The following is a 23,820-nucleotide window of genomic DNA, read 5'->3' on the forward strand; positions in this document are numbered from 1 at the left end:
GTGTGTCCAGGTGGCCAAGAAGGCCAATGGCATCCTGGCTTGTATCAGGAATGGTGTGGTGAGCAGGACTAGGGAAGTCATCCTGCCCCTGTACTCAGCACCGGTGAGGCCCTGCCTCAAGTACTGTGTTCAGTTTGGGGCACTTCAGTACAGAAAGGACACTGAGGTGCTGGAGTAGGACCAAAGAAGAGCAACAAGGCTTGTGAAGGGCTTGGAGAATATGCCCTATGAGGAGAGGCTGAAGGAACTGGGGCTTAGTCTAGGAAAGAGGAGGCTGCTCATTTCAAAAATTCTCTTGTAAATATTTGAAGAAGAACCACATTCCCAGAGGTCTGTTTGCTGCTCTGTTACTGTTTCCACTCAGAGGAAAAGATAAAAACTTTTTGTAGATAACTTGACCCTCCCCTCTCTTCAGCCCAACTAGATGTCTATCTCAGAATTAGAGTAGGGCCCTCAGTTTCTGGACACTCTTGTTTTATTTATTATCTCTGATTCCAATTATATTGTATTACATTGTATTATCTTGCATTCTGGTATCTTATTTAGTAAATTTGTTTGTTTTTCCTCATATTGTTGCCACTGTTTTTAGGCCCATCTCTCTACCCTTTTCCCTTTCCTGGAGCACGAGTCAGTGGGTCCCCCTGTCCCCCTAGTCAAGGAATCGAGCCAAACCAGCCTGTACATCACTTGACACTCATGGATTAACCTATATCCACACAGCTCTACATGCTGCTAAGTAAATCTGTCCTGAGTGATTTGTTCATAGCTTTGATTCAAGCAGCTCACAAGAAATTCTGCACTGAGACTGTATCTTGCACAATGGATGAAGACATCAGACATTTCACATTGAGAAACTTTATTTCATATTCACACAGTCTTAAAAAACTACTGCTAGAAAAGAGAAGTCTAATTCTTCTAATACTACGGTTTCTGGGCACACTGCTTAAAGAGGGTAAGTTTTCACTAGCCAGTGGATTTTTCAGCCCTGAGCAGAAGTGTCCTCTATTCAAATTAAACACTTCCCCCTCCTCAAAAACAATCAATCAGACAAAGAAAGAGACAGAAGAACTATCAACTCTCAGCAGTAAGTCAGACAAAAATGCTTTTTGTTTCTGTTTCTTCTTTTTCTTAATGGATACTGCAAAGTTTAGGAAATAGGAAATTAGGAAATAGAAAGAAGAAAACAAGCAACAGAAGAACAATCCCCATTGTCAACTCCTTTTGTATTAGTAACACAAATAACCACCTAAGTCCATTAACTGTCTACCTTTGCATTACTTACTTCTCATCCTTTTCAGCAAATTCTGAATTTCGTTAATATTTTTTTTCTCCAACCTTATTGTTTTCTGGTAATTCCTGCTCATGTCATGTCATGTCCGGCTCACGTCATCCCCATTTTGACAGGGTGACTTTGTAATTTTTCTTACATATTTCAAATATTCAAAGCACCTTCCAATTTTGCTCACAAGCTTTCACTATACTGCTACTAGGCAAAATATGCTTGTCTTTGCCACAGTTGACTTAACTACACCCCAGTGGTTTGACAGCATGAGTAATACTTCTACTGCATACAATGCCATTAAATGTTATTTTTCTTCAGTGATGTAACACAGTTCTGACAAGCTGGAAGAGCAAGAAGGTTATATAGACATTTCCATTTTCTTTGCTATGTGGAATGTAAATAATATAGCCATAATATAGTCTTGTTGACACTACACCTTTGGGGAGCCAGTTCATGAAAGAACAGTCAAAGTGACTGTTCCTTTTGTTCTTTTCAGAATAGCGACTGCTTCCTCATGGGTCACCCCTTCTAAACTCTGCCCGTTCACAGCAATGATTTGATCTCCCCTCTTCAGGCGTCCATCTTCTGCTGCTGCGCCCTGAAACAATACAACACATAATTGCAGACTCATCCATTTATTTTTCTCCGTCCTACACATTCATTATGGTCTGAAAAGATAAGTTCAGTATACAAATACCCTTAAACCTTTTTCAGTTTTGAATGATTCAACTATAACCAATCCTAGATTAACCTACTAGTGTTGCAGTATGTCCTGCGTTCTCTTGTTGTCATGACACTTAGAAACTGGGCCAATGTGATTTTTTTATATTTCTTTAACCTTCACAGTCTAGCTAACACAACTTTTAAAACTCCAACACAACTGCTATTAGAAATCCTGTAATCAAACCCCAGTTCTGTATTTTGACTAACCACAAATGTTTGGGATTCTCAACTAGTTTTTAATGACTTGAGGCTCTACCCAAAAGCACACCACAGTCCAAAGCTGAGTCAGTACCTGAACTTCTCCAAAAGTCCTGAATGAGTTCAGTTATTGTATGTTAGTCTAGTTTTCAGACTCTCAATCACTGCTCCCTTTTATTACTTGAAGAAGTATCTGAACATTTCCTACTTTAAGAATTGAAGAAGATTCTGCCACACGCTGTCACATGCATTTGGAAATTTTGAATCTTCCCCTAACTTCAAAAACTGCAAGAACTTTTTGAACAGAACTTGCACTGGGCAAGAAAAACTGTGAAGAAAAGCTGTTTGCAACCCCTTGTTCTCAAACTCAGGCAATACTTAAAGAAAGAAACTACCTGCTGTGAACTAATAAATGGATCAACTGAGCAAATATATGCTTACCTTTGCAAATACTGTCTTCACATAAATGGGTAAGTCGCCATGGGGACTGCCATATCCCCCCACAATACTAAAGCCTAGGCCATCTGGTCCTCTCTCCAGAGTAATGGTCTTGTACTGAGGAGGTCTAATGAAATAGAAAATAATACTGCTATGTTGTCTAAATACATTACTTACATTAGAATGCTGACAACAAAAAGCATTTCACCCTTCTAGCTAAGCAATGCATCCTCTTTTTGCTTCTTTTCCACTGTAAATATGAACACCTTTATGACTATTTTTTTTTTTTTTAAATGCAGAACACTTATTCTGTCTAATGCCACCAGTTAAGCAAGCATTTCAAGTACTTCCTTCATACTGTTTCCACCCAGCTCAGAAGATGGTTACTGCTGCAATTTTGCACTAATGGTGCTTAATGGATATACAGAGATCCAATACCATTACCTCAAATATTCATAATGATCACATACTTTAAAAAGCCTGTAACTCAAAATTTGACTCATGGTTATGTTGCAAGGTTTAATGGCTTCTCTCCTTCTCTGATATATGATTGTGCATTTGTATATGTGTTCATACAGACAGTTTATAGGTACATCTCCATGCATGTACTTTGACTACATAAACATTTGAAGTTTTATCTTTTGAAGAGTATACGCTGCTTCAAAAGTAATGTCTTCTATTTATTTCTGTGGAAACTACAGCAAAGAGCAGAATAACACTATTTGACAGAGCAAATTCTGTGTGACAAAACACTGTTTTTCCACATGGTCACTACCATTAACTATGCATTTCTGCCAGCAGTGAACAAGAGCCTGCATGCTTCACTGGTAAAAATCTTCACTGGTGGAGGTGACCCACTGTCACAACTAATGAAATGCACCACCTACTGTCTCACCGTGCTTACATCCACTCTTTGGTTTCCATAAACATGCAGCATCACTGAATGTCAGTAAGTGACATTTATTCCATGTGGAGGAACTCAAGGATACCTTTCTTTCATATTGACTTCCATATCAGACACCAATATTGCCAGATTACCCAGTGCTGCCATAAGTCATATGGCAACAAAATGTAACTGTTATTGACAAGAACATTCAAATTCTGCTGCTGTACCACCAAAATCTGTCTCTAATGTTGTGGGCCAAAATAATAAAATAGGAGGCATTACTTTTATGGCAGCCCTCGTGCTTTTGTGGAGCTAAAGATTCTCATTCTCCCTTCCTGTGCTCCTAGAAGAAAAATGTCTCAAACTGATAACCTACACTGAGGCAACTCTGCTTTACATTGCTGTCTCCTGAAGTCTGCCAGAAATGTTATACTGCGTACACATGAAAAGTACAATGTCTCTTGATATTCTAGTGCTAGAAAGCACTTTAAAGAAACAGAAGTACCACTGTAGAAAGGATTTTGCTATTTATGCCTGAGTACAATCATTTAGGGCATATAAACTAATCTGAGCTGCCAAGGTTCAATAAATAATTTATTTCAAGAGAAAAAAAATCAAGTCATATTTTAATTCCAAAGTAGACAAGAAGAAAAGCAGCAGTGAATTGCACCATGGAAAAATGCAGAATGGGACCTAGAAGGTGCCACACATACCAAAGGTAATTATGTCAAACAGTTCATCAGTTATCTGCTAGAATTAGTACACATTTTATGCCAAGTTTCACTTGAAGTAGAGGGCTACAGAGGTTGTGTATTATATAGCTACTGACCCTAAATCATCCTGAAAAATGCCAGTTGAAGTAAGTCCTGCAAGTGAAAGAGCGGATGTAGGCGGATCCTGCTGCTGACCAGTTATGACACTCACATCTCCACCAGCTACCACCTAAAGGGGAGAGTTCAGTAAAATGAGTAAAAAAAAAAAAAAGTCGTTAAAATGAGAATGCTGATGTTAAAATAATTCACCATAACAACTGGCAATACGACATTTAGAAAATATTCCAGATAATACTAAAGGTTGTTGTTTGTTTTTTTTTTTTACCTGCAACTCAATAGTGCCTGAAGCATTTTTTAAGAGGCTAACAGCTTGGGAGTGAGTCATGCCTTCAGTAGATGTTCCACAGATGCTAACAATCCTGTCCCCAACCTGTAGAATAAAATGTTGGTAATATAACTACCAGTAAGAGGCTTAGTTGAACAGATATATTTAGCATTTTCTTCTGATAATAGCAGATAAGAGTATCTGGATTTAGATAGATACTATCACTATATCCAGTGACACACAGCAGAAAGAAAGAAATCAGCAACTCTTTTTGGTACATTTTCTCTCAAGGACATAACATCACTGAGTTACATAATAAAGTCACACAAAGGTAGAAAATGTGACATAAAGCCTTGCAAATTACTGCTTAGTTGTAGTGTGTTCAGAGTAAAAAGTAATTTACAGAATGGATCTTAATTCTCTAGAATAATATAGCACATCATCTGAATATTGATAGGTTGAAGTGGTAGATAATCTTAAGAACATATGTTTAAATTCATCCTGAACCAACACTGTACATTCTCCAAACAGCATTAGTTTAATTCCACAATTTCTGGTACACTATACATGTATGTGCTGTGTGAGTTGAGACCTCCTGATTTAACTCAGAATTAAACAAAAGATCTGCTCTTATTTTAAGATAGATAAACAAGTGTGAAGCAAACTGCATACATGCTGCCTGATGGAAAGGGACCTTGGTATACCAATGGAGAGTCGGCTGAATATGAGCCAGCAGTGTGTCCAGGTTGCCAAGAAGGCCAATGGCATCCTGGCTTGTATCAGGATTCCTCTTACTTATGTCTATCTTAATAAATACTTTTTATCTCAACTCATGAACTCTATGTTTTTGTTGTTGTTCTCTCCCACATCCCATTGGGAAGGGAGTAATGAGCAATGACTGTGGTGCTCTGCTGTGTTTCATATTAAACCACAATAATCACTTTGGTGTCCAAAGTGAGCCTCACAGCATTGAAATAGCAACAGATATGACTGGAGAATGTAAACACAGGGCTGCTGAGAGTGTTGTAGTAGTTTGATAATTGCTAGTGATTATGTTCATTTTTTAATTATTATTATTTGAGGAACTACTTGAGAATCTTCTCATGGAACTACATTTTTTAACATCTTGCTTGCTGCTTGTTTGCCCTGTTGCATTGTTTGCCATCTCTGAGGGTTGAATTAAGGTTTTTATTTTGTTATGCTATAAGGTCTTGACTATATTATGATGAAATTGCTGGTCAGGAAAATAATATGATGCTTGCACTTGGCACTGCAGTCACCTCTGGGCTTTGGGAACTATAATGTGAAGGCTATTTGTAATTACACTCTTCGTTTTGTCTACCCGGGGAGCCTGGCTACAGAGGAGAATGAGAAGGATATTTTCCATCAGTTTTTAAGCCTCCCTTTCTCTTTCATCTCTCCTTCTTCCACTAGACTAGTTACAATAGCTCTCGAGGATTCTGAATATGCCTGAAATATTCAAACTAGCATGCTCCTATTCCTATGTGTCGTGAATGTGTGTCAGGTTTGTTTAAGATTAAATATTTTTTTAAGAGTATCACCTAGAGATCTGCTTTTCTGCAAGGCTGGATAGTTATGAGTGGCAGGGAGTATAGGACAGTATGGGCAGGTGTCTAGAGCAGCAGGCACCCCCAGTGTTTTGCAACTTCAGACCTCAACAACTGCAGAATATTTGGAAAAGATCTGATGTCAGTGAGTCATCTTTAGAGGTACAGATCACTGCAGAATGCTGGGGCCAGGCTCATGCCTACTGAGTTCTGTTCAACACTATTCAGTATCCACAAGGGGAAAAGAATACCTCTGCATATAGATGTAATAGAGGTGAAGGACATCAAGAAGCTGTCTACCTAGCCTGGCCTGAGAGAGGAGCCTCCTGTTGTGGGATCCAGAACAGCAGGTGCTGACTGCTACCACAACAGCGCACCAGCATCAATACTGCATTAACCAGATTTCCATTCATCATCTGACATATCACCTGGGGAACCAAGAAGTAATCAGCAGTATTCAGTCACCCATCAATAGTCCTATATGGACAGTGATAGCCTCCACCCTCCGTTAGAATTTCACAGTGGGCTATTGTGGCCTGAATGAAGTCACATCACTGAAATGTGCTGCAGTGCCAGATATGCTAGAACAGTTATGCCATGAAGCAAAAGTTAAGAGGCCTGCAGGGAAGATCCAGTTCTTAGCAATAAAATGGCAAGATGGATGTCATCAGGCCATATGGATGTGACCAATTAAACAACTGCTACATCTGACACTGGCCACACAATGGGCTCAAATAAGGAATTCTAGGAATCTTAGAAGTGATTTTGGACCAGGCTGAAGGCAAAGATTTCAGAATATCACCAGAGGAGAAGATGATGCATGCTGAAGAGGTTCCACTATACAATACACTGCCAGAAAATGAGAAGGAATACGCCTTGTTCACTTACGAATCCTGTCATAATGTGGAAAAGTGTCAGAGGTGGAAGGCTACCCTTTGGAGCCCTACTCAATGAGTTGTAGAAGCTACAAAAGGAAAAGGTGAATTGAGTCAATTTGCAGAAGTGAAGGCTATTCAGCTGGCTTTAGATATTGCTGAACAAGAGAAATGGCAGTGCTCTACCTCCATACTGACTCCTGGGAGTGGGCAAATGCCCAGAGGATGGTTACAGCAAGCAAAGCATAACATCTGGCAGCATAGAGGCAAACCCATCTGGGCTGCTGCATCAGGGAAAGATTTTGCTGCCTGGGTAGACAACATGGTTGTAAAAGTTTGTCAGGTAGATGCCCGTGTACCCAAGAACCAGGCCATTGAAAAACAGGAGGATAAGGCTTTTAGAATTGAAGCGGCTCAAGTAAATCTGGACAGGTAAGATACAGGTGAATAGTTTGTAGTTCAGTGGGCCCATGACATTTCAAGCCATCAAGAAAGAGATGTAACCTACAGACGGGCTTAGGATCAAGAAGTAGACTTGACAATGGACACTACTGAACAGGTTATCCATGAATGTGAAACGTGCTGCTATGAAGGAAGCCAAGCAGATAAAGTCTCTCTAGGATGGAGAATAATGGCTGAAATATAAATAAAAGGAGGCCTGGTAGGTGGATTGTAACACACCCTCATAAACTCACAACAGCAAATGCCATGTGCTTACAATGGAAACAACCACAGGATGGCTGGAAAAATCTTATGTTCCATACCACCACCTGAAATAACTAATCTGTACCTTGAAAAGAAAGTCTTGTGGAGACAGAGCATCCCAGAAAGGTCAGAAAACGGGACTCATTTCTGAAACAACCCCGTAAACATCTGAGGTGAAGAGAATGCTTTTGAGTGGGTATATCACATCCCCTTTCATGCACCAGGCCTGCTAAAATCCAATCATAGAATGGACTGTTAAAGACTATGCTGAAAGCAGCGTATGGCCATTTGGGGGACTGCTTTTGCACAAGGACTTGGGTGCACTTGGTGGGTAATGTAGAAGGATGGGGATATTCATTGTGTATCTCAAGCTGATTTGATGCTGCGTGAGAACAGCCAATAATCTGAGTTGTATGATGCTAACTGCTACATAATACTGCATGTAATAATTACTATGGCTGTTACATACTTTGTCAAGAGTATTACAATAGGAAACACTTAAAGAAGAATGTAATTTGATGGAGCCAGAACTAGCTGCAGCATGTAGTAATCCAACACTGTGAATCATGTCTTTGAAATCACAAAATTAATGATTAACTTACCCTGAGTTTCTGAGTCTGAGCCGCAACTCCATTGGGATGCATCATGGCAATAAATATAGGAATATCTCCAAGAGGACTTCCTACACCTCCAGCAATGCTCACTCCTAGTGAATCTGCTGGGCCCTGTTATTGTCATGAGAAAAAGAGAAGAAAAAAAAAAAAAAAGATTAAATTTTTCTGGATGGAAAAATACATACAGAATTGCAGGCTTATCTTACAAATCCTATTTTATGAAAATCAGAATGACTTTGCTTCAAGCCAATTTTTAAAGTTAATACATTTGAGGAAAGCACAAAGAACGCAGCATTTAGCAGCAGGTGATGATTTGCTGTCTCATCTGTAGTTTTTTCTTGCTAAACCGAATACTTACAGAAATCAGCATGTCTGGGCAAAGAAAACTGTACACATGAGACTGATCATCCTTTAGCATTAATCTCCTAGTATTAGCCTCCTAAACATCTGAACAAAACTAGCTATTCACTGCTGTAAAACACTCAACTATGTAATCACCGGAACCACTATCATAAGTTGATATTAACAGATTCTGCTGTATAAAGAGAATTGCTAAACACAATCCTGCAATCAAGAAAACCAGATACCAGGCACAATCAAATAAAACATACATTTTTTAGACAATCAGAAATAGTCTGCAGCTTAGGTCTCACATTCCTACAAATAAAATAAGTCAACTGAATTCCAGTTGTAAAGCTAGAAGCTGTCATGTAAAAGCCATAAAAATACATGTCAAAATAGGTATGAAATCCAAAGCAACAGACTTGAACATTTAGTACAATTCCCATGTCTTCACTAAAACTCAGTCTAGATTTAACTCCATCTCATAAAAGTAGAACTAGATCATACTATAATGTACTAAATTTCTCTTCCCCTTTGCTTTAAATTTGATGGTGTAAATCACACTTATTTTACATAAAAGCATTGGAAATCATGATGTAAAAAAATCAACTGTTACCACACAAACTCCTGTAACTTACCTTTTTTATTTCAACTGTTCTTAGTCCCTGTATTTCAGAAGCTGCTGTCAAACAGATTAAAAAGAAAAGGTGAACTATCATCTTAAGAAAATTTTTCTATTCAAGCTGTCCAAAACACGACAATGATTCCAACTTACTGCTATTATAAGTTTTTTAAAGTTTTTGAAATTAGTTGTTAATAGGATTTAAATACTATTAATAAGATTGAAATACTTCTAGAACAGCAGAGAAAGCCAATCATTCTCTCAATTCCAAAGATGCTTGGATTAATATCAGTAGGTAATACCCAAATATAACAGAAAAATCTATTATTTGACTGCAATACTTGGCTCAGAAGTCACATTATTGTAAATCTGATCACTGGAGATCTGTTCCACATCTATTCTACAAATCTGCTAATATTTTATTATGTTGGCCCATGATATCAGAGGCAGATGTTGATGGTATGGTAATAGAGGTCAAACTGGGAGTCAGTATTCCATTACATTCTCTTGCTCTGTGACAGATGGCAGCAAAGGGGCAGTCTGACAAAATGGTGTCTGACATGAAAGTGCACAAGAAGAGAACATATGGGACTAATGCAGGAAAAAAGGCACCCATTGACTTTCATCGATGTTTGCTGAATGTTTATGGAGACTAAACAGTGGATGTAAGCACAGTGAGGCAGTGGGTAGTGCATTTCAGCACTCATGACTGCAATGTGAAAGACAAGCCACCTTCTGGGTAGCCATGCACAACTTTCACATCAGAAAACGCTGATCAGCTTATCTACACAAATCGGCCAGTTATAACCAGGGAACTGTGTACAGAGCTGATTATCAGTGTGTTGGAAAGGATGGTGACAACATTGGAATACCACGAAGTTTACACTAGGTGGGTCCCGTAAATGCTTATAGGAATAGAAAGAACATCATAAGCAAATTTATCAGGACATAGAAGGACAAAGGTGACAGTTTCCTGGATCACAACATCACAGGTAACAAGATGCATCAGTCCACAAAATGGTAACACATAAATTCTCCACTGAAGAAAAAAAAATATTCAAGACACAGTCTTCAGTGGGTAAGGTAACGTGGACTGTCTTTTGTAATAGAAAAGGGGTGATCCTTCTGGATTTCCAACAACCCAGACAAACCATCAACTCTAACAGTTCCTTCACCAAGCTGATTAAGCTGAAGGCTTAAGCCTCCAGTCAGGCCAGAGAAGACAAATTTTCTCTTGCAACATGACAGTGCCAGGCCTGACACCAGTTTGAAGACTATGGAGCACATTCTCAGTCTTGGCTGGACTGTCGTACCATATCCATCATTATAGTCCAGATCTGGTGCCCTTTGATTGTCATCTGTTTGGGCCAGTGAAGATAGACTGTACGAGCAACATTTTTTCTAATAATAACACAATCATAGCTGCTGTGACATAGCGGGTCACTTTCACTGGTGTAGATTTGTACATTACTAGACTATTAATGTAGGTGACTATGTTGAGAAATAATGTTCTGTAGATCAGAATTTGCTCTATTTTATTTTATTTTATTTTATTTTATTTTATTTTATTTTATTTTATTTTATTTTATTTTATTTTATTTTATTTTTTATTTAGTTTTATTGTGTCATTGTATCTGTTTTAGTTTCCATGGAAAAAACAAAAAACAAAACAGGAGGCATTATTTTTGGAGGGACCTAAATAATTAAACTACATAGTGTCCAGAACTGACCACATATTTCCCAAAAATGAGACAGAGCATAATTATTCAATATTCTCAGATTAAAGAAAAAATTCTGTGTAAATTTAGACCCTCGTCGTCTAAACTCTTGGTGTAACAACCTTAGATTTTTACAAGTAATCTGAAAGGATACACAACATACAGGATAATAACTGCTCCTTTGGTACTTCAATGACACTGTCAATTCTACAGTATATAGCAACAAAGTATTACAGAATATCTCGTTTATCAATTCACAGATATAAACCAGAGGAAGGACCAAAGAAATCTTACCAGTATTCTTCTTCAGACTACTTTCAAAGACCTCAGGTGTGCTGGAAGTTGAAGCTGCAATACTGAAGGATGAAAGACTGCCACTTCCTTCACTCACCTAAATATAATATTAAACTGGGATTACTGATCTGCTTCAGACCCCCATTTTGATAAAAGTAAAATTACATGCCACTATTCAGTGTATACTGCTGCATTTTACTGCTGCTTTTTCTGTGCACAGTTAAAGCTGACGTGCTGAACCTCCATGTATGTCTTGGACATAAGATATAGCTCCTTGTTTGAAACACCATTACAACAACAGAGATTGTGTGACTACAGCCCCATGTAATGCTATACTTTCGAGGACTGAACTGTACTTCTATTCCCACACATTCTATCAGTTCATGGAGACCATCTGGCAAAAAAAGACAGCCACTGTTACCACGGTACGGAAATAACACGTAAGACAGAACTTTATGCATCCTCATGTGTATCTCTCATTCTTTCAGACACTCCATCAGCTAAAACTAGGCTCTCCACTCAGGTTCACCTACACATTTCCTGAAAGACTTTCACCACACCTGCAGGACAGTATAAAGGAACAACACAGCTCACTCCTATACTCTTTAAAAACACTAACATGGTAAGCCTCCTTGTGACCAACAGCTTAAACTAAGACCATGCAGAACCTGCATGTTATCAACTGGATTGGCATTATCTCTTTTTGAAGAAAGACATTTCAGTCCTTATCCAGTTTTAACCTGCTCACTACAAACTTAAGAAAAAGTCCCTGTTTAATTACATTCATCCACATACTCAATTTATAACTACAAAAAGTTCTAAGGTAACTACTGAGTTTTCAGAAATTGCTCCTACTGGAAATCCTGACAGAAAGACCTGCAAAAAATCACAGTGAGAGCTGCTATCCCATTAAACATGCATTCAGATGCAGAAACTGATGTGAGCTGTAATACTCTACAGTTAATTGGTGACAAAATAAATAAACTTAGGACAAGTCTAATGAAAAGGGTGCAGATTTCCTGCTTTTGTTGACCAAGATTATGGTAAAAATATGAAAGGAGTGGAGAAATTCCCCAAGTTCACTGGGATAACACTCCACTCCATTGCTAAGGTATTAAAGAGATTAAGTGTCCACTCAAACTTGTTCTAGTATTGATGACACTAACAGTAGACCCAGCTTCGCATACAAGAGTCCTAAAAGTCATTCTAGACAATACAGAGGAGTTATTTTTGGAGTAAACTCTAGGCTGGACTGTGTATTAAACAGATAATGAACTAAAATGAATACAAAAAAGAGCTAACAAAAATCTGCAAATTATGCAGAACCATAAAATGGGTTGGAAAGGACTTAAAGATCAACTACTTCCAACTCTCTACTATGGGCACGGTTGCCAACCTCTAAATTATACATGAGAACAGGCTTCCCAGGGCCCCATCCAGCCTAGCCTTGAATGCCTCCAGGGATGTGAGATCCACAACTTTTCTGGTCAACCTGTTACAGCATCTCACCACCCTCTCAAGGAAAAATTTTCCCAAAACACCTAATCTAAACTCAAATTTACTACTTTTGTTCATCTTGGATCAGGTGTCTGGAAAATCACTGTCATCATAAAATCAGTTCTTTTTATTTGCTTTCATTATTCCACCACATTTTATTTCTTCCAAACTAAGTGGTTTCACAGTTACAAACCTGGCTGCTCTGGGATGTTCTCCTCTCAGAGTGGAATGGACCAGCTTTTATTCTTCCAACCTCTAGTCGCACTGTACCTAATGAACACTAAAGAAAAAGTCATGATATATCTCTAGTACCCAAAACATTAAAGTTTATGACAATATTTACTTTGCAGAAGAAAAAATAGGGACAGAGGGCAAAATATAATGTTAACAACTCTATATAATAAAAACTGTACAAAGATCATGGGAGAATCAGAATCATACCAATTGTGATTGAACGATATTATTGGTATGGTAGTATAGCATTCCAGTACAGACACAAAGACTACACAAGAAGCCCAATTCTGTTACCTTTTCCTCAATAAGTAGTTTTGGCTTCTAAGTAGTTATGTCAACACGTACTTTCAAGATGACGTTTTTCAAAGAACTGTAATAGCGGAGTACTTTCACAATAAGCACAGCAGTACTACAAAACCTCAAAGTATTGATTAATATTTCTGTTGATAAAGAATCATAGAATTACATAAGCCCTATAGTTGGAAGGAACTTCTGAAGGCCACCTACTCCATCTCCCTCACAATTAACAGGGACATCCACAGCTGGATCAGGTTGCCCAGGGTCTTATCCAGCCTTGCCTTGAAGGCCTCCAGGTATCTACTGCATCACTGGGAAACCTGTTCCAGTGCCTCACCACCCTCACTAAAAAAAGACTTTTTCCTTTTATCTAACCTAAGTCTACCCTCTACCCTACTTGAAACCATTTCCCTTTGTTCTATCACCACAAACCCTGATGAAGAGTCTGTTCCCTTCTTCACTGTAGCTCCCCTTTAGATTCTGAAAGGCCTTCTTTCCAGTCAGCAGGGACTTTACCTGATTGCCATGACTGTTCAGATGTCATTAGCGATTAGCTTAGCGATTACATCAATCAGCTCCCTTAGGACTCTGGGATGAATCTCATTGGCACCCACAGAGTTGTGGATGTTCCGGTCAACTCAGGTGGTCAGGAACCTGATTTTTGCTTACAGTGGGAGGGACACTGCTACCCTGATCCTTTCCTACCAATGCAAATGTTTGAGAGCTGAGGGGTGAGAAATGATAAGAGAAGACTGAAGCATTTTCTCCTTGCTCTTCAGTTTGACCAGCAGGTCACAGTTCAGCCACACCAGTCTCTTGCCTTCCTTTTCTGACTTGCTACCCTTGACAGTGAGGTTTATCAACTGTGAGTTATCCATCTTCTTCTGCTAATGAAATTACCTGTTACTTTGGATCCACACTAACATAAATAGAAGGACCAGAAGCAGCCAGTTTTTCAAATATCCACCTGTAATTTAAGTGACTTTCTACATCTGACTCCTGTTAGGGACTAGAGTGATACAGATTGTTTGTGCAGAGCAAAATCCTTTCATTAAGCACTGAGTTCTTAAATGTACTACTGGGTATTCATACATCTGCATGAAATGCGTATCTCAGAACAAAATTCATTATACAACCAATCATTTAGAAGTCAAGACTTTCATAGCATATATGCAAACAGGTATCTCAAAAAAACAAACAAACAAAAGAAAAAAAAATTAGAAAACTGGACTTCCAAAATGATACAGGTAGTGTCAAAAACCATGTATTTGAAACATAATCAAATATAGAATTTTGAAAGCATTTTTGCTATTTTGCTTTTCCCTCTTTCTTCCAGTAGGGAAGTTTTTACTATGAATCCCTATATCTACGGAGCCAAATAACTTACTATCACAGAAATCTGCCATTATTTAACATGGCTTACTTGTATTACCCCATGAAAGGATTATAAGTATGTCAGAAAATGTACAGCAAAAAAGTGATCAATATATCAATACTAAAAATAGACCACACTCATTCAAACAGGATTTCCAAACTACCTGTAATGCTATAACAGGACGAAAAGTACTGCGTTAATAGTGGGGTGGCAAAGTCTTTGGATACAGCAAATGAGAACAAGCAGCTATGGACAAAGAAATGAGAGGCACATAGCAGCGGGGTTGAAGCTCACTGTGGTCCTTTTCAACCGAGGCCATTCTGTGCTTTACATGTCTTGGAAAAGACTGGATCAGGGCTTAGACTAAAGCAGTCTTTCCTGATTGCTTCAATTGGCTCACATTCAACCATATGGCAAACTGAGGCAGTAATCTATATATCTAAAATTACCACATACTCACATAAAAAGCAAACCTACAAGTGAGATTTGGAAATTATTATGTGTGAAGGTAAGAGGTAATACTTTCCACCTGAACTTGTGATTAAGTGAATTCACAGTCTATTACTACTTTGTCTTTTTGACTGTAGTCCTCTGTGTGACAAACCCTGCAGTCAAGTGAGGAAGAAAAACTTTCACATAATTTAGGAATACTTAAAAAACAAAACAAAACAACACAGTAAGAACAGGAGACATTTTCAGCTTAAGGATACATTCCAGTGGTTTTGTAGAAGCCAAAGTACATTTAGATTTTCCAAAGATTGTAAATAATTAACACAATGCATGTTAGGCAAGACAAGACAGTTCCCTGTAGATCTAACCCTTATGAATGGAAGCTGAATGGATACCTGAACTAAAAATGATGACTGCCTATACATGAGTTTATTCCATTTGTACTCTGTGAATGAAAAAGAACTGTTAATAATTATAGACCTGAGGTATTTTGAAAATCCCATTTCACTGTACTACAAACAAACAAACAAGAAAAAACAAAAACTTGAGGAACTGTTAAGGATCTGGAAAAGTATAACTGTGCATGTAATGTAAACAAACATAATTGTGTCTGTGTACCAAACAGTCAGCTATGAATAGTGGCTGTCACATTTTTCAAGAGGAACATTTTCATTGGAAAATGATGACTCAATGTAATCGTGATATAAAGCACAAATGTCTCAAAACTCAGAACATTAGACAGGCAAGTTGGCAACCAACTGGACATTCTGCTAAGCCACAGGAAATGAGCATATATGACTTAATTCTAATTTAGAAGTATTAGGAGGAGATCAGATACATAAAATGTGTTGATAACAGAAATTTTGGTTCTGAGAGAAGCAGACAAGAGGTTGCTTCAATTTCTTATGCTAAAACAGTGAGAAAGGCATTATAACATTTAGTTGATGTAAGGTGACAACAGACATAAGCAGGAAAAAAAAGGTAACGTGAACTTTGTAAGTAATTACTTTTTGGTACAACTACTCCAATGACTTCTCTGTTCTTAATAGCTTTTCAAAATATGAGACAGCTAAACATAATGCATATATATATATTTAAATGAATGGCCTTTTATTCCCTTCTAAATGTATAACAGTCTGTACTACCACTATTCCCATTTTCATCAGACAAACTATGAAAATCTGACCACTCTAGCCTTCTGGAAATTAAATTCAGATCCAAAGTTCATCCCCAATGACACTGCAGGAAGAGTCTGAATACAGTCTGAATAAAACTCAAACTTTATAAAAATCTGGATTTGAGCTCTTCACTTTTAACCATCTCCTGTTTTCTTGATACCTTTAATAAAGCTGCAACGGCCTCCTGGTTAGCGTTTCGAACATCTTCTCCATTCACTGTTAATATCTGATCTCCTTGCATCAGTCTCCCATCTGTATCTGCTATTCCACCTTTGACGATGTCTGACACGAACACCCCTGTATCATTTCTGCAAAAACACATGCATTCTCTATTACTATATCGTTTAAATGTTATTTTAATGGCTTGTAATTGGGAATGCATTGAGCATCATCTTGGTTTTTCTGGAGTAGTTCCTCTTGGAATGGCATAAAAACAAAATGTGCTGTCAATAAAGGCCACAGAGACTGGGCACTGCACACCAAAGAAAAACAAGCCTGCCCAACAAGTTCCAGACATTGACTGTCCTTGTATATTCATACCTTTTCCCAACTATACTCAGCCCAAGGCCTTTGCCAGGCTTCTTCTGGAGCTCTATCATGAGTACATCATACATGTCTTCCTCCTTGTACTGAGCCTCATCTCTGTACACAGTCAGACGAACTTTTTGGGGAGTCTGTCGGAGAACATTTATTGCTTCATCATGGGTGGCACTCCTGAGGTCAATTCCATTCACCTATAATGAAAAGGTAAACTATGCAGGACTATCCAACAGACAAATGTCTAGGTAGCAAATGACAGTGAAGTGATAAAATCAACCACTGTACCTCTAATATCTGATCCCCAGCCCACAGTCTCCCATCTTTTGAAGCTGCTCCTTCTTCATACACCTCATGGATAATGATTGCTCCCTGCAACAAAAATAAGTTGCATGATGGATGAAAATTCCCCTAACCGAGAAGCAAGAGCTATGAAAAATTTCTTCTAAAATTCAGCAGTGATAAACAGCCAGAAGAAAGTTCACTTACACTTCCAATTTCAAACATATTTTTTCCTTCCTTTTTTTTTTTTTTTTTTTTTTGTCCTAAAGGCTAGCTTTCATATGTTTTGATAAATACTACAGAAAGGAAGGTAAAATCTAACAGACACTTTAATTTCATTATTATTAATTCATGTGAATTACATAAATTTTTCCAACTCACCAACAAAGTGTCTGTTCCTCCAACAATGCTTAGACCAAGACCAGTTTGTCCTTTGGAGATATCAATGGTTGTTTCACATCCAGGAATAATGGGACAAGTAGCTGGGTCAGAAGCTAGGGTGGCTGGAGTTGAAGACCTGCTCGTATCTAAAACAACATATACAACATCCTAGTTGCAGTAAGATGACTTGGTATCAGAAGAGTGATTTTACCATATCATTACAAGAGTTGACCAATAGCTTAACAGTAATGACCCAACAGTCAATCTACTGATAACATTCTTACTTCAAAATGCTCACATAATGCCTTTCCCCCTCTCCAACAAGTACTGACCAATGGTTTTAGCAGTGGTTGTCCAATTTCTATGGCATTAAATAAGTGGACCATAGCTTTGACTTAACTGAGACAGTATTCTATAAAATGTACTGTATTAGTACTACTTCATTCTCACAGTTTGGATAGTTAAAGGAGATATTTCAATTTTAACACTTATACCAGCAAGTCTGCAAAGCAGATCACAGGTAGAGTTCATACTATATATTACATACATAGATACAAAGATGTCAACCCAGTCCTTCTATAAGAGGCTAAGACAAGGTCCATATAAGTATTCTGCCTCAGACTTAGACCTGCACCATGAGAAAGAATGTGAAGCATGAGTCAACTACAGTGATAGTCCAGCATGCTCTGGTCATCTTATAACCCGAAATAGCAATTATCTGTGATATTAGCTAAGTTCATCTCTGGTATGTCTTAAATGGATCTTTGCTTCTGGTTTTTTTTTTGTTTGTTTTGTTTTTTTGTTTTTTGTTTTTTTGTTTTTTGTTTTCTGTTTTTTGTTTTGTGTGTGTGTGTGTGTGTGTGTGTGTGTGTGTGTGTGTGTGTGTATTTTTATGCTTGATTTTAATTTCTGGAAAACTCTGTTTTTGATATCTCTTTTAAGCCCATGAGACATCAGTTATAGAGATGATGTTAACATCCCAGGCATTCTGATTACTGGTCCTTTAATTATTACACAATATATCCTCCTAGCATTTTTAGGTAGTTTGCTTGTTTTAACAAAACTGACCAAAAAACCCAACAACAATAACAAGAGATCAGCCTCGCCACTATGGCTCCCACGCTTCAGGTATTTATAAACCTGGATCAAGTCCCCTCTCAGCCTTCTTTTCTCAAGGCTAAACAGACCCAGTTCCCTAAGTCTCTCCTCACAGGGGAGATGCTCCAGACCTTTCACCATCTTTGTGGCCCTCCGCTGGACTCTTTCCAAGAGATCCCTGTCTTTTTTGTACTGGGGAGCCCAGAACTGGACACAGTATTCCAGATGAGGCCTCACCAGGGCAGAGTAGAGGGGGAGGATCACCTCCCTCGACCTGCTGGCTACGCTCTTTTTAATGCACCCCAGGATGCCATTGGCCTTTTTGGCTACAAGGGCTCACTGCTGGCTCATGGCCAACCTGTCGTCCACCAGGACGCCCAGGTCCCTCTTAGCAGAGCTCCTCTCCAGCAGGTCTTCCCTCAGAAGAATCAGCTTGAGGATGAAGACAGAAAAGATCTTTCAAGAATTGTACTGTACATCCCTACAAACAGCGGTGAAATCAAGTTACAATCACAATCCAGGAATGCTAGAGGGGGCACTGACAACACCTCCATCATTTTTTTGTCCATAAGTTATGGTATGGAAGATTGGAAAAAGAGAGAATAGATTTGTACAGAGTTAAAGACTTCAGCTGTGTATTCTTTCCTTATCAATGATGTAACTGTGTACCATTATTACTGCTAATAACGAACAACAGAAATGTGACTCAGTAATACTTTTAGTGATGTACATATAAACTGACTTCAATATGTTCATCATTCAATTAAACTTTTACTAGTTTCTTAGTGGTGTGTTGCTTAACCAGTAAACATCATCCATCAGTGGCATCTCTACCCAAGAGGCTCTAGTCAAACTCGGCTAGCATTAAACACTGGAAAAGCATAAGTCATTGCTCTGTTCTTGGAAAGATTACAGGAATTTCTCTCTGATTTAAAGAAAATTACTCCCACTTCATTGCAGACAACCATGACCCGAGCATTTGCTGCACAGGCTTTGAGACAAAAGAGGAAATCACTTCTACAAGTAGGTACATGGGAAGGCAAGAGGTAAGTCTTCACTGTGGAGTCTCACTGCTTTATTTAGATTGCTCTTTAACCTGGAAGTACTAGAAAGTGAAGCTCAGTTGACAGTCACATGCATACAAAAAAACCCAAAACTTGTTTACTAGCTGGGTCGTCATTCTTACTTTGTAGTTGCTGTGAAACAAGACACACAAGAATCTTACTTTTAACTGCTTCTGGCTCTGGTGAGATGGAAGAGCAAACAGCTGCTGGTGGCTGGATATTCCTCCTCTCTGCTGGAGTGATGGGGAGGACTGGTGCTACAGTCTGGCTATGAGCCTCTGCTGAGTTGATTGTAAGTTTCACCATATTTTTGGATGACTTCATGAGATTGATAAACTGAATGATACAAAGAAAAAATAGTGAAGAATGTAGTTAGACTTCCTATTGCAAAAGAAAAACATGGCAAAAGAACTGTTCTCCAAACTGCTAGAAGCTGCTGTTCTGCAAATTTTCTTCTCAATTAGTATTGATAAATATTGATGTTTGTGAGCCTGACCTGGATGATGTTATTCAATTACCTTCTATAGAACTCTGCGGAAATGTACCACATGACAACATGGCTACCTATGGACAGTTTCTCTGGACTGGTACTATGTTTATAGCAATTAGCAGAAAGATCAGAAAACTAGAGTTGTCTCTTAATGCTTGGGTGGAACCCAATCGTTATCCCACAAAAATCAATATCATGAAATCAACTATTTTTTATCAAAGCACAGTAGTGCCATACAAGTTCTTAGTCAGAAACACAGGTGGAAGGAAAAACTGAAAATATTATCTGAACTACAGAAGGAAAAGGATAATACCAAGATGTAACACAGAATGGGACCAAACTCATACTCTAGTTTCAGAAGATGGTGAAAAAACTTCAAAGTTCACTACTGTCTTACAAGCATCAAATCCTTATAAAAATTCCAATATAATTATTATTTTATTATTTTTAGAAATGAAACCTTACTCAGTCTGTTCCTCCTTTCTCTCAAACTTTTTCCACTTCCCTGCAAATAATTTCAGTACTGCTTAGATATCCACCGCTTGCGACACAGCAGTGCTCTCAGAGAATAGGATGGACACTCTGGTAATTGCTTCTTACCAAATGGAAAGTAATCTTCTTGTGCCAAAAGAATCACTTCTCGGGTAACAAGGCAGATATTAGAAAAATGCCCTCCTTAATTCATTACAGAGCCTAAACTGAGCTCAGTGAGCTGGACGTTAGCACAATCTATCTATCAATTATAAATATCAGTACTTAGGAATGGAAATAGCTTTTGTCATAGTGTTGAAATATCAGGCTTGGAATGTAACAACATGTTTGTTAGAGGCACTCCATATATACAAGCTCAGTTCGTGACCTGATTTAGCACTGATGCAACTCACTTGTTTGAAATTCAGACATATTGATTTCACTGTCTCTAATACTTTTAAAGTGGAGTAGTTATGAAGAGACAAGATTCAGTTACAGTTCATACCTCTTATCCCAGCACTAGGTGCTTCTTACTCATTAGATGCAAAGCAAGGAACAAAATCACATCCATGGTAAAGACAAAGACTATTTACCCATGTAGGCTTTAGCTTACTCTGCTGTAGTTTCTTTATCCAGGAAAAACCTGTGGATCTTTGGTTCTTTAGCCAACTTTTAAAATGTAGTTAGAGTCACCAAAATCTCACAAGTTTGTTTGAGTCATAATCATCTCCTAAATTTAGCGGTGTGATTTCTACAATATTCTACAGTTCAGAAGCACCTTTTCTACTGGATAGCCCACGACAATTTCATCATCCACGGCCAGGATCTGATTCCCAATTTTGATTCTTCCATCCTGGAAATAGAATAGAAAAAGAGATATAAACTCTGTGTGCTAGTAAATACGTACATATATATTTTCATATGGATTTAAAACATTTTCACACCTTTGCTGCTGCACCATTATCTGTTAAGCTCTTAATAACTACTCCACTGTCTGTGTCTTCTTCACTAATGGCAATTCCCAAACCTCCTTCATCCTGGGATAAACAGAAATGAGCAAAAGGTTAGGTACTGCATTTATCAGAATGTTACAATACATTCACAAAAGACTAGTGAAAATTGCAGAAAAAACAGAAGTTTGGGTCCTCCCAATGCATCAGTGTTTTCTTTCAACTATTCCTGAAATAGCAGATTTTCCCACTCTATTAACAGCATATTGCTTACCAAGATAAATCTGAAGCAATTCTAAATTCAAATCCCTTTCTTCTGAAACTTTGAAGGTCAAATACCTTCAGTTGTTGAATTCATAAATTGGAAGAAGAATTATAGAATCAGAGAATGTTTGAGATTAAAAGGGACCTCTGGAGGCTCCTGTCCTAACTTTTGCTGAAGTATGGCTAACTAGAGTAGACTGCCCAGGAACATGTCTAGGTAGCTTTCAGAGATACCCCTGAAAAGAGACTCCACTATCACTCTGAACAACCTAACCTGTTCTAGTGCTTGTTCACCTGCACAGTACAAAAGTGCTTCCTGATGTTCAAAATGAACCACCTGTTTGTGCCCACTGCATCTTATCCTGGAACTGGAAACCAACGAGAGCGCCTGGCTCTTTTCACTCTCCTACAGGTATTCATACAAATAAGTTCCCTTTGGGACTCCTTCCAGGAGGAGCAGTGTCACCTCTCTGCACCTCTCCTCACAGGGGAAATGATTCAGTTCCTTGATCATTTTGGCGGTCCTCTGTTGGATTCTTTCCAGTGGATCAATGTTTCTGTCATACCAAAGGATCCAAATTTGACACATCACTCCACGTGCAGCCATACCAACACCAGCTAGAGGGGAACGATCACCTCTTTTGACCTCCTTTGCCTAATGCAGCCCAAAATGCCATTAACCATTTTAGCAGCAACACAAAACATTTGGAAACTACTGAATGAGGCAAACAAAACTTAAATTCACAAAGAAAAACAAAAACAAAAATACAGAAATGGAAAATACAGAGGCAGGAAAAAGGTATGCTCTTCCTTTTAAATTAGTAAATGTGACAGAGTGAAATTTCCCCAGTGTTTTTAGAAAAAAAGTGAATAATCTGGATACCGTAATCCACAAAATACTGTCCTGGTTAACAAGGAAAGTCTAGGTACCTACCATGGAGACAAACTCTACCCTTATGTCCCCTAACTGTAGCAGTCTTCTCCATGCCAGTAAGCAGGAGAGTTTTCCACCCTTCACTTGTCAGTTTCACAGATAGAACACACTTGGCCATTTTCTTCCAGCTGCGCAGTTTCAGCAAATATATATATATATATATCTATCTAGGTCAGGAGATGACTTCTTCAACACACAGAGAGCATTTGGCAAATATACACGATGTTAGAAAACTGCCTCATGTTTTCAAGGAAGGTATAACCTCTAGAAAGGTTGTTGTTCACTCAACAGAAAGGAAGAATAAAAGGACTCTAGAAATCCCCAGTCTGACTTCCAGTACATAAGGAACAAAGTTTGTTTGCCTCGAGGGATTCCATTATAAAAAAGCTAGCTGGTAAATACAAACATGGCTGGTGTCAATTTAATTCTCAGCACATACCTTAGGGAGTTCCACATGCTGAATATTTTTGTATGAACTGAAGTCAGGAGAAACACCAGACTCTGTAGAAGTATTAATCTAATAATGAAAACACAAATGTGAGCAGCTATTTTCATCATTAACACTTTCAATAAAAAGTGGATCTGATCATTTTATGGATCCATTTAAACTGCTGTAACCCCCTTCACAGGAATACTACATTTACTTCTTAATTCAGATGAACATAAAGTAGAACAGATCGAGGTACAGTAAATGTAGCACCTGTACTAAATCTCTTCTATTTTTCCATTGCATTTCTACACTTTGTGCAATATTTTCTGGGTATACAGGGTACGCGTCTATCTAGAACAATGTCAGAATGTCAGTCAAATGAGAAAAAAAACAAAGTTTACTTAACCTCTTGGCTCTGAAGTGTCTCTGAAGCACAGGGTAAAGCCTCTACTGACTTAGCAGGGCAAACAGCCATCTGATTTACTGCATCTTTATTTCTACAAGAGATTCAGTTATAGAACATAG

At 38.3% G+C, this 23,820-nt stretch overlaps 1 protein-coding gene across 17 annotated transcripts in view; it reads right to left on the reverse strand.

Moving 5' to 3' along the window:
• Positions 1–835: 835 nt before the first annotated feature.
• The window catches only part of MPDZ (multiple PDZ domain crumbs cell polarity complex component), a 95,983-nt gene continuing 72,998 nt past the window's right edge, over positions 836–23,820 (reverse strand). For 13 of the 17 annotated variants that reach the window (XM_072359170.1, XM_072359174.1, XM_072359167.1 and 10 more), the window contains 17 exons: positions 23,702–23,792; positions 23,305–23,382; positions 21,662–21,754; positions 21,496–21,570; positions 19,918–20,092; positions 17,595–17,740; positions 17,220–17,303; positions 16,935–17,128; positions 16,555–16,702; positions 13,054–13,140; positions 11,364–11,460; positions 9,368–9,411; positions 8,376–8,498; positions 4,626–4,730; positions 4,357–4,469; positions 2,645–2,768; positions 840–1,880 (listed from right to left, as the gene is read on the reverse strand). In XM_072359170.1, coding sequence (XP_072215271.1) covers positions 1,734–1,880; positions 2,645–2,768; positions 4,357–4,469; positions 4,626–4,730; positions 8,376–8,498; positions 9,368–9,411; positions 11,364–11,460; positions 13,054–13,140; positions 16,555–16,702; positions 16,935–17,128; positions 17,220–17,303; positions 17,595–17,740; positions 19,918–20,092; positions 21,496–21,570; positions 21,662–21,754; positions 23,305–23,382; positions 23,702–23,792 — 1,924 coding nt within the window. In that variant the 3' untranslated portion in view covers positions 840–1,733. Of the gene's footprint in view, positions 1,881–2,644; positions 2,769–4,356; positions 4,470–4,625; positions 4,731–8,375; positions 8,499–9,367; positions 9,412–11,363; positions 11,461–13,053; positions 13,141–16,554; positions 16,703–16,934; positions 17,129–17,219; positions 17,304–17,594; positions 17,741–19,917; positions 20,093–21,495; positions 21,571–21,661; positions 21,755–23,304; positions 23,383–23,701; positions 23,793–23,820 lie in introns of all 17 variants that reach the window. The other 4 variants (XM_072359176.1, XM_072359177.1, XM_072359173.1 and 1 more) reach the window with 2 other exon arrangements.

Source organism: Excalfactoria chinensis, chromosome Z (assembly GCF_039878825.1).
Source record: "Excalfactoria chinensis isolate bCotChi1 chromosome Z, bCotChi1.hap2, whole genome shotgun sequence".
Taxonomy (NCBI): domain Eukaryota; kingdom Metazoa; phylum Chordata; class Aves; order Galliformes; family Phasianidae; genus Excalfactoria; species Excalfactoria chinensis.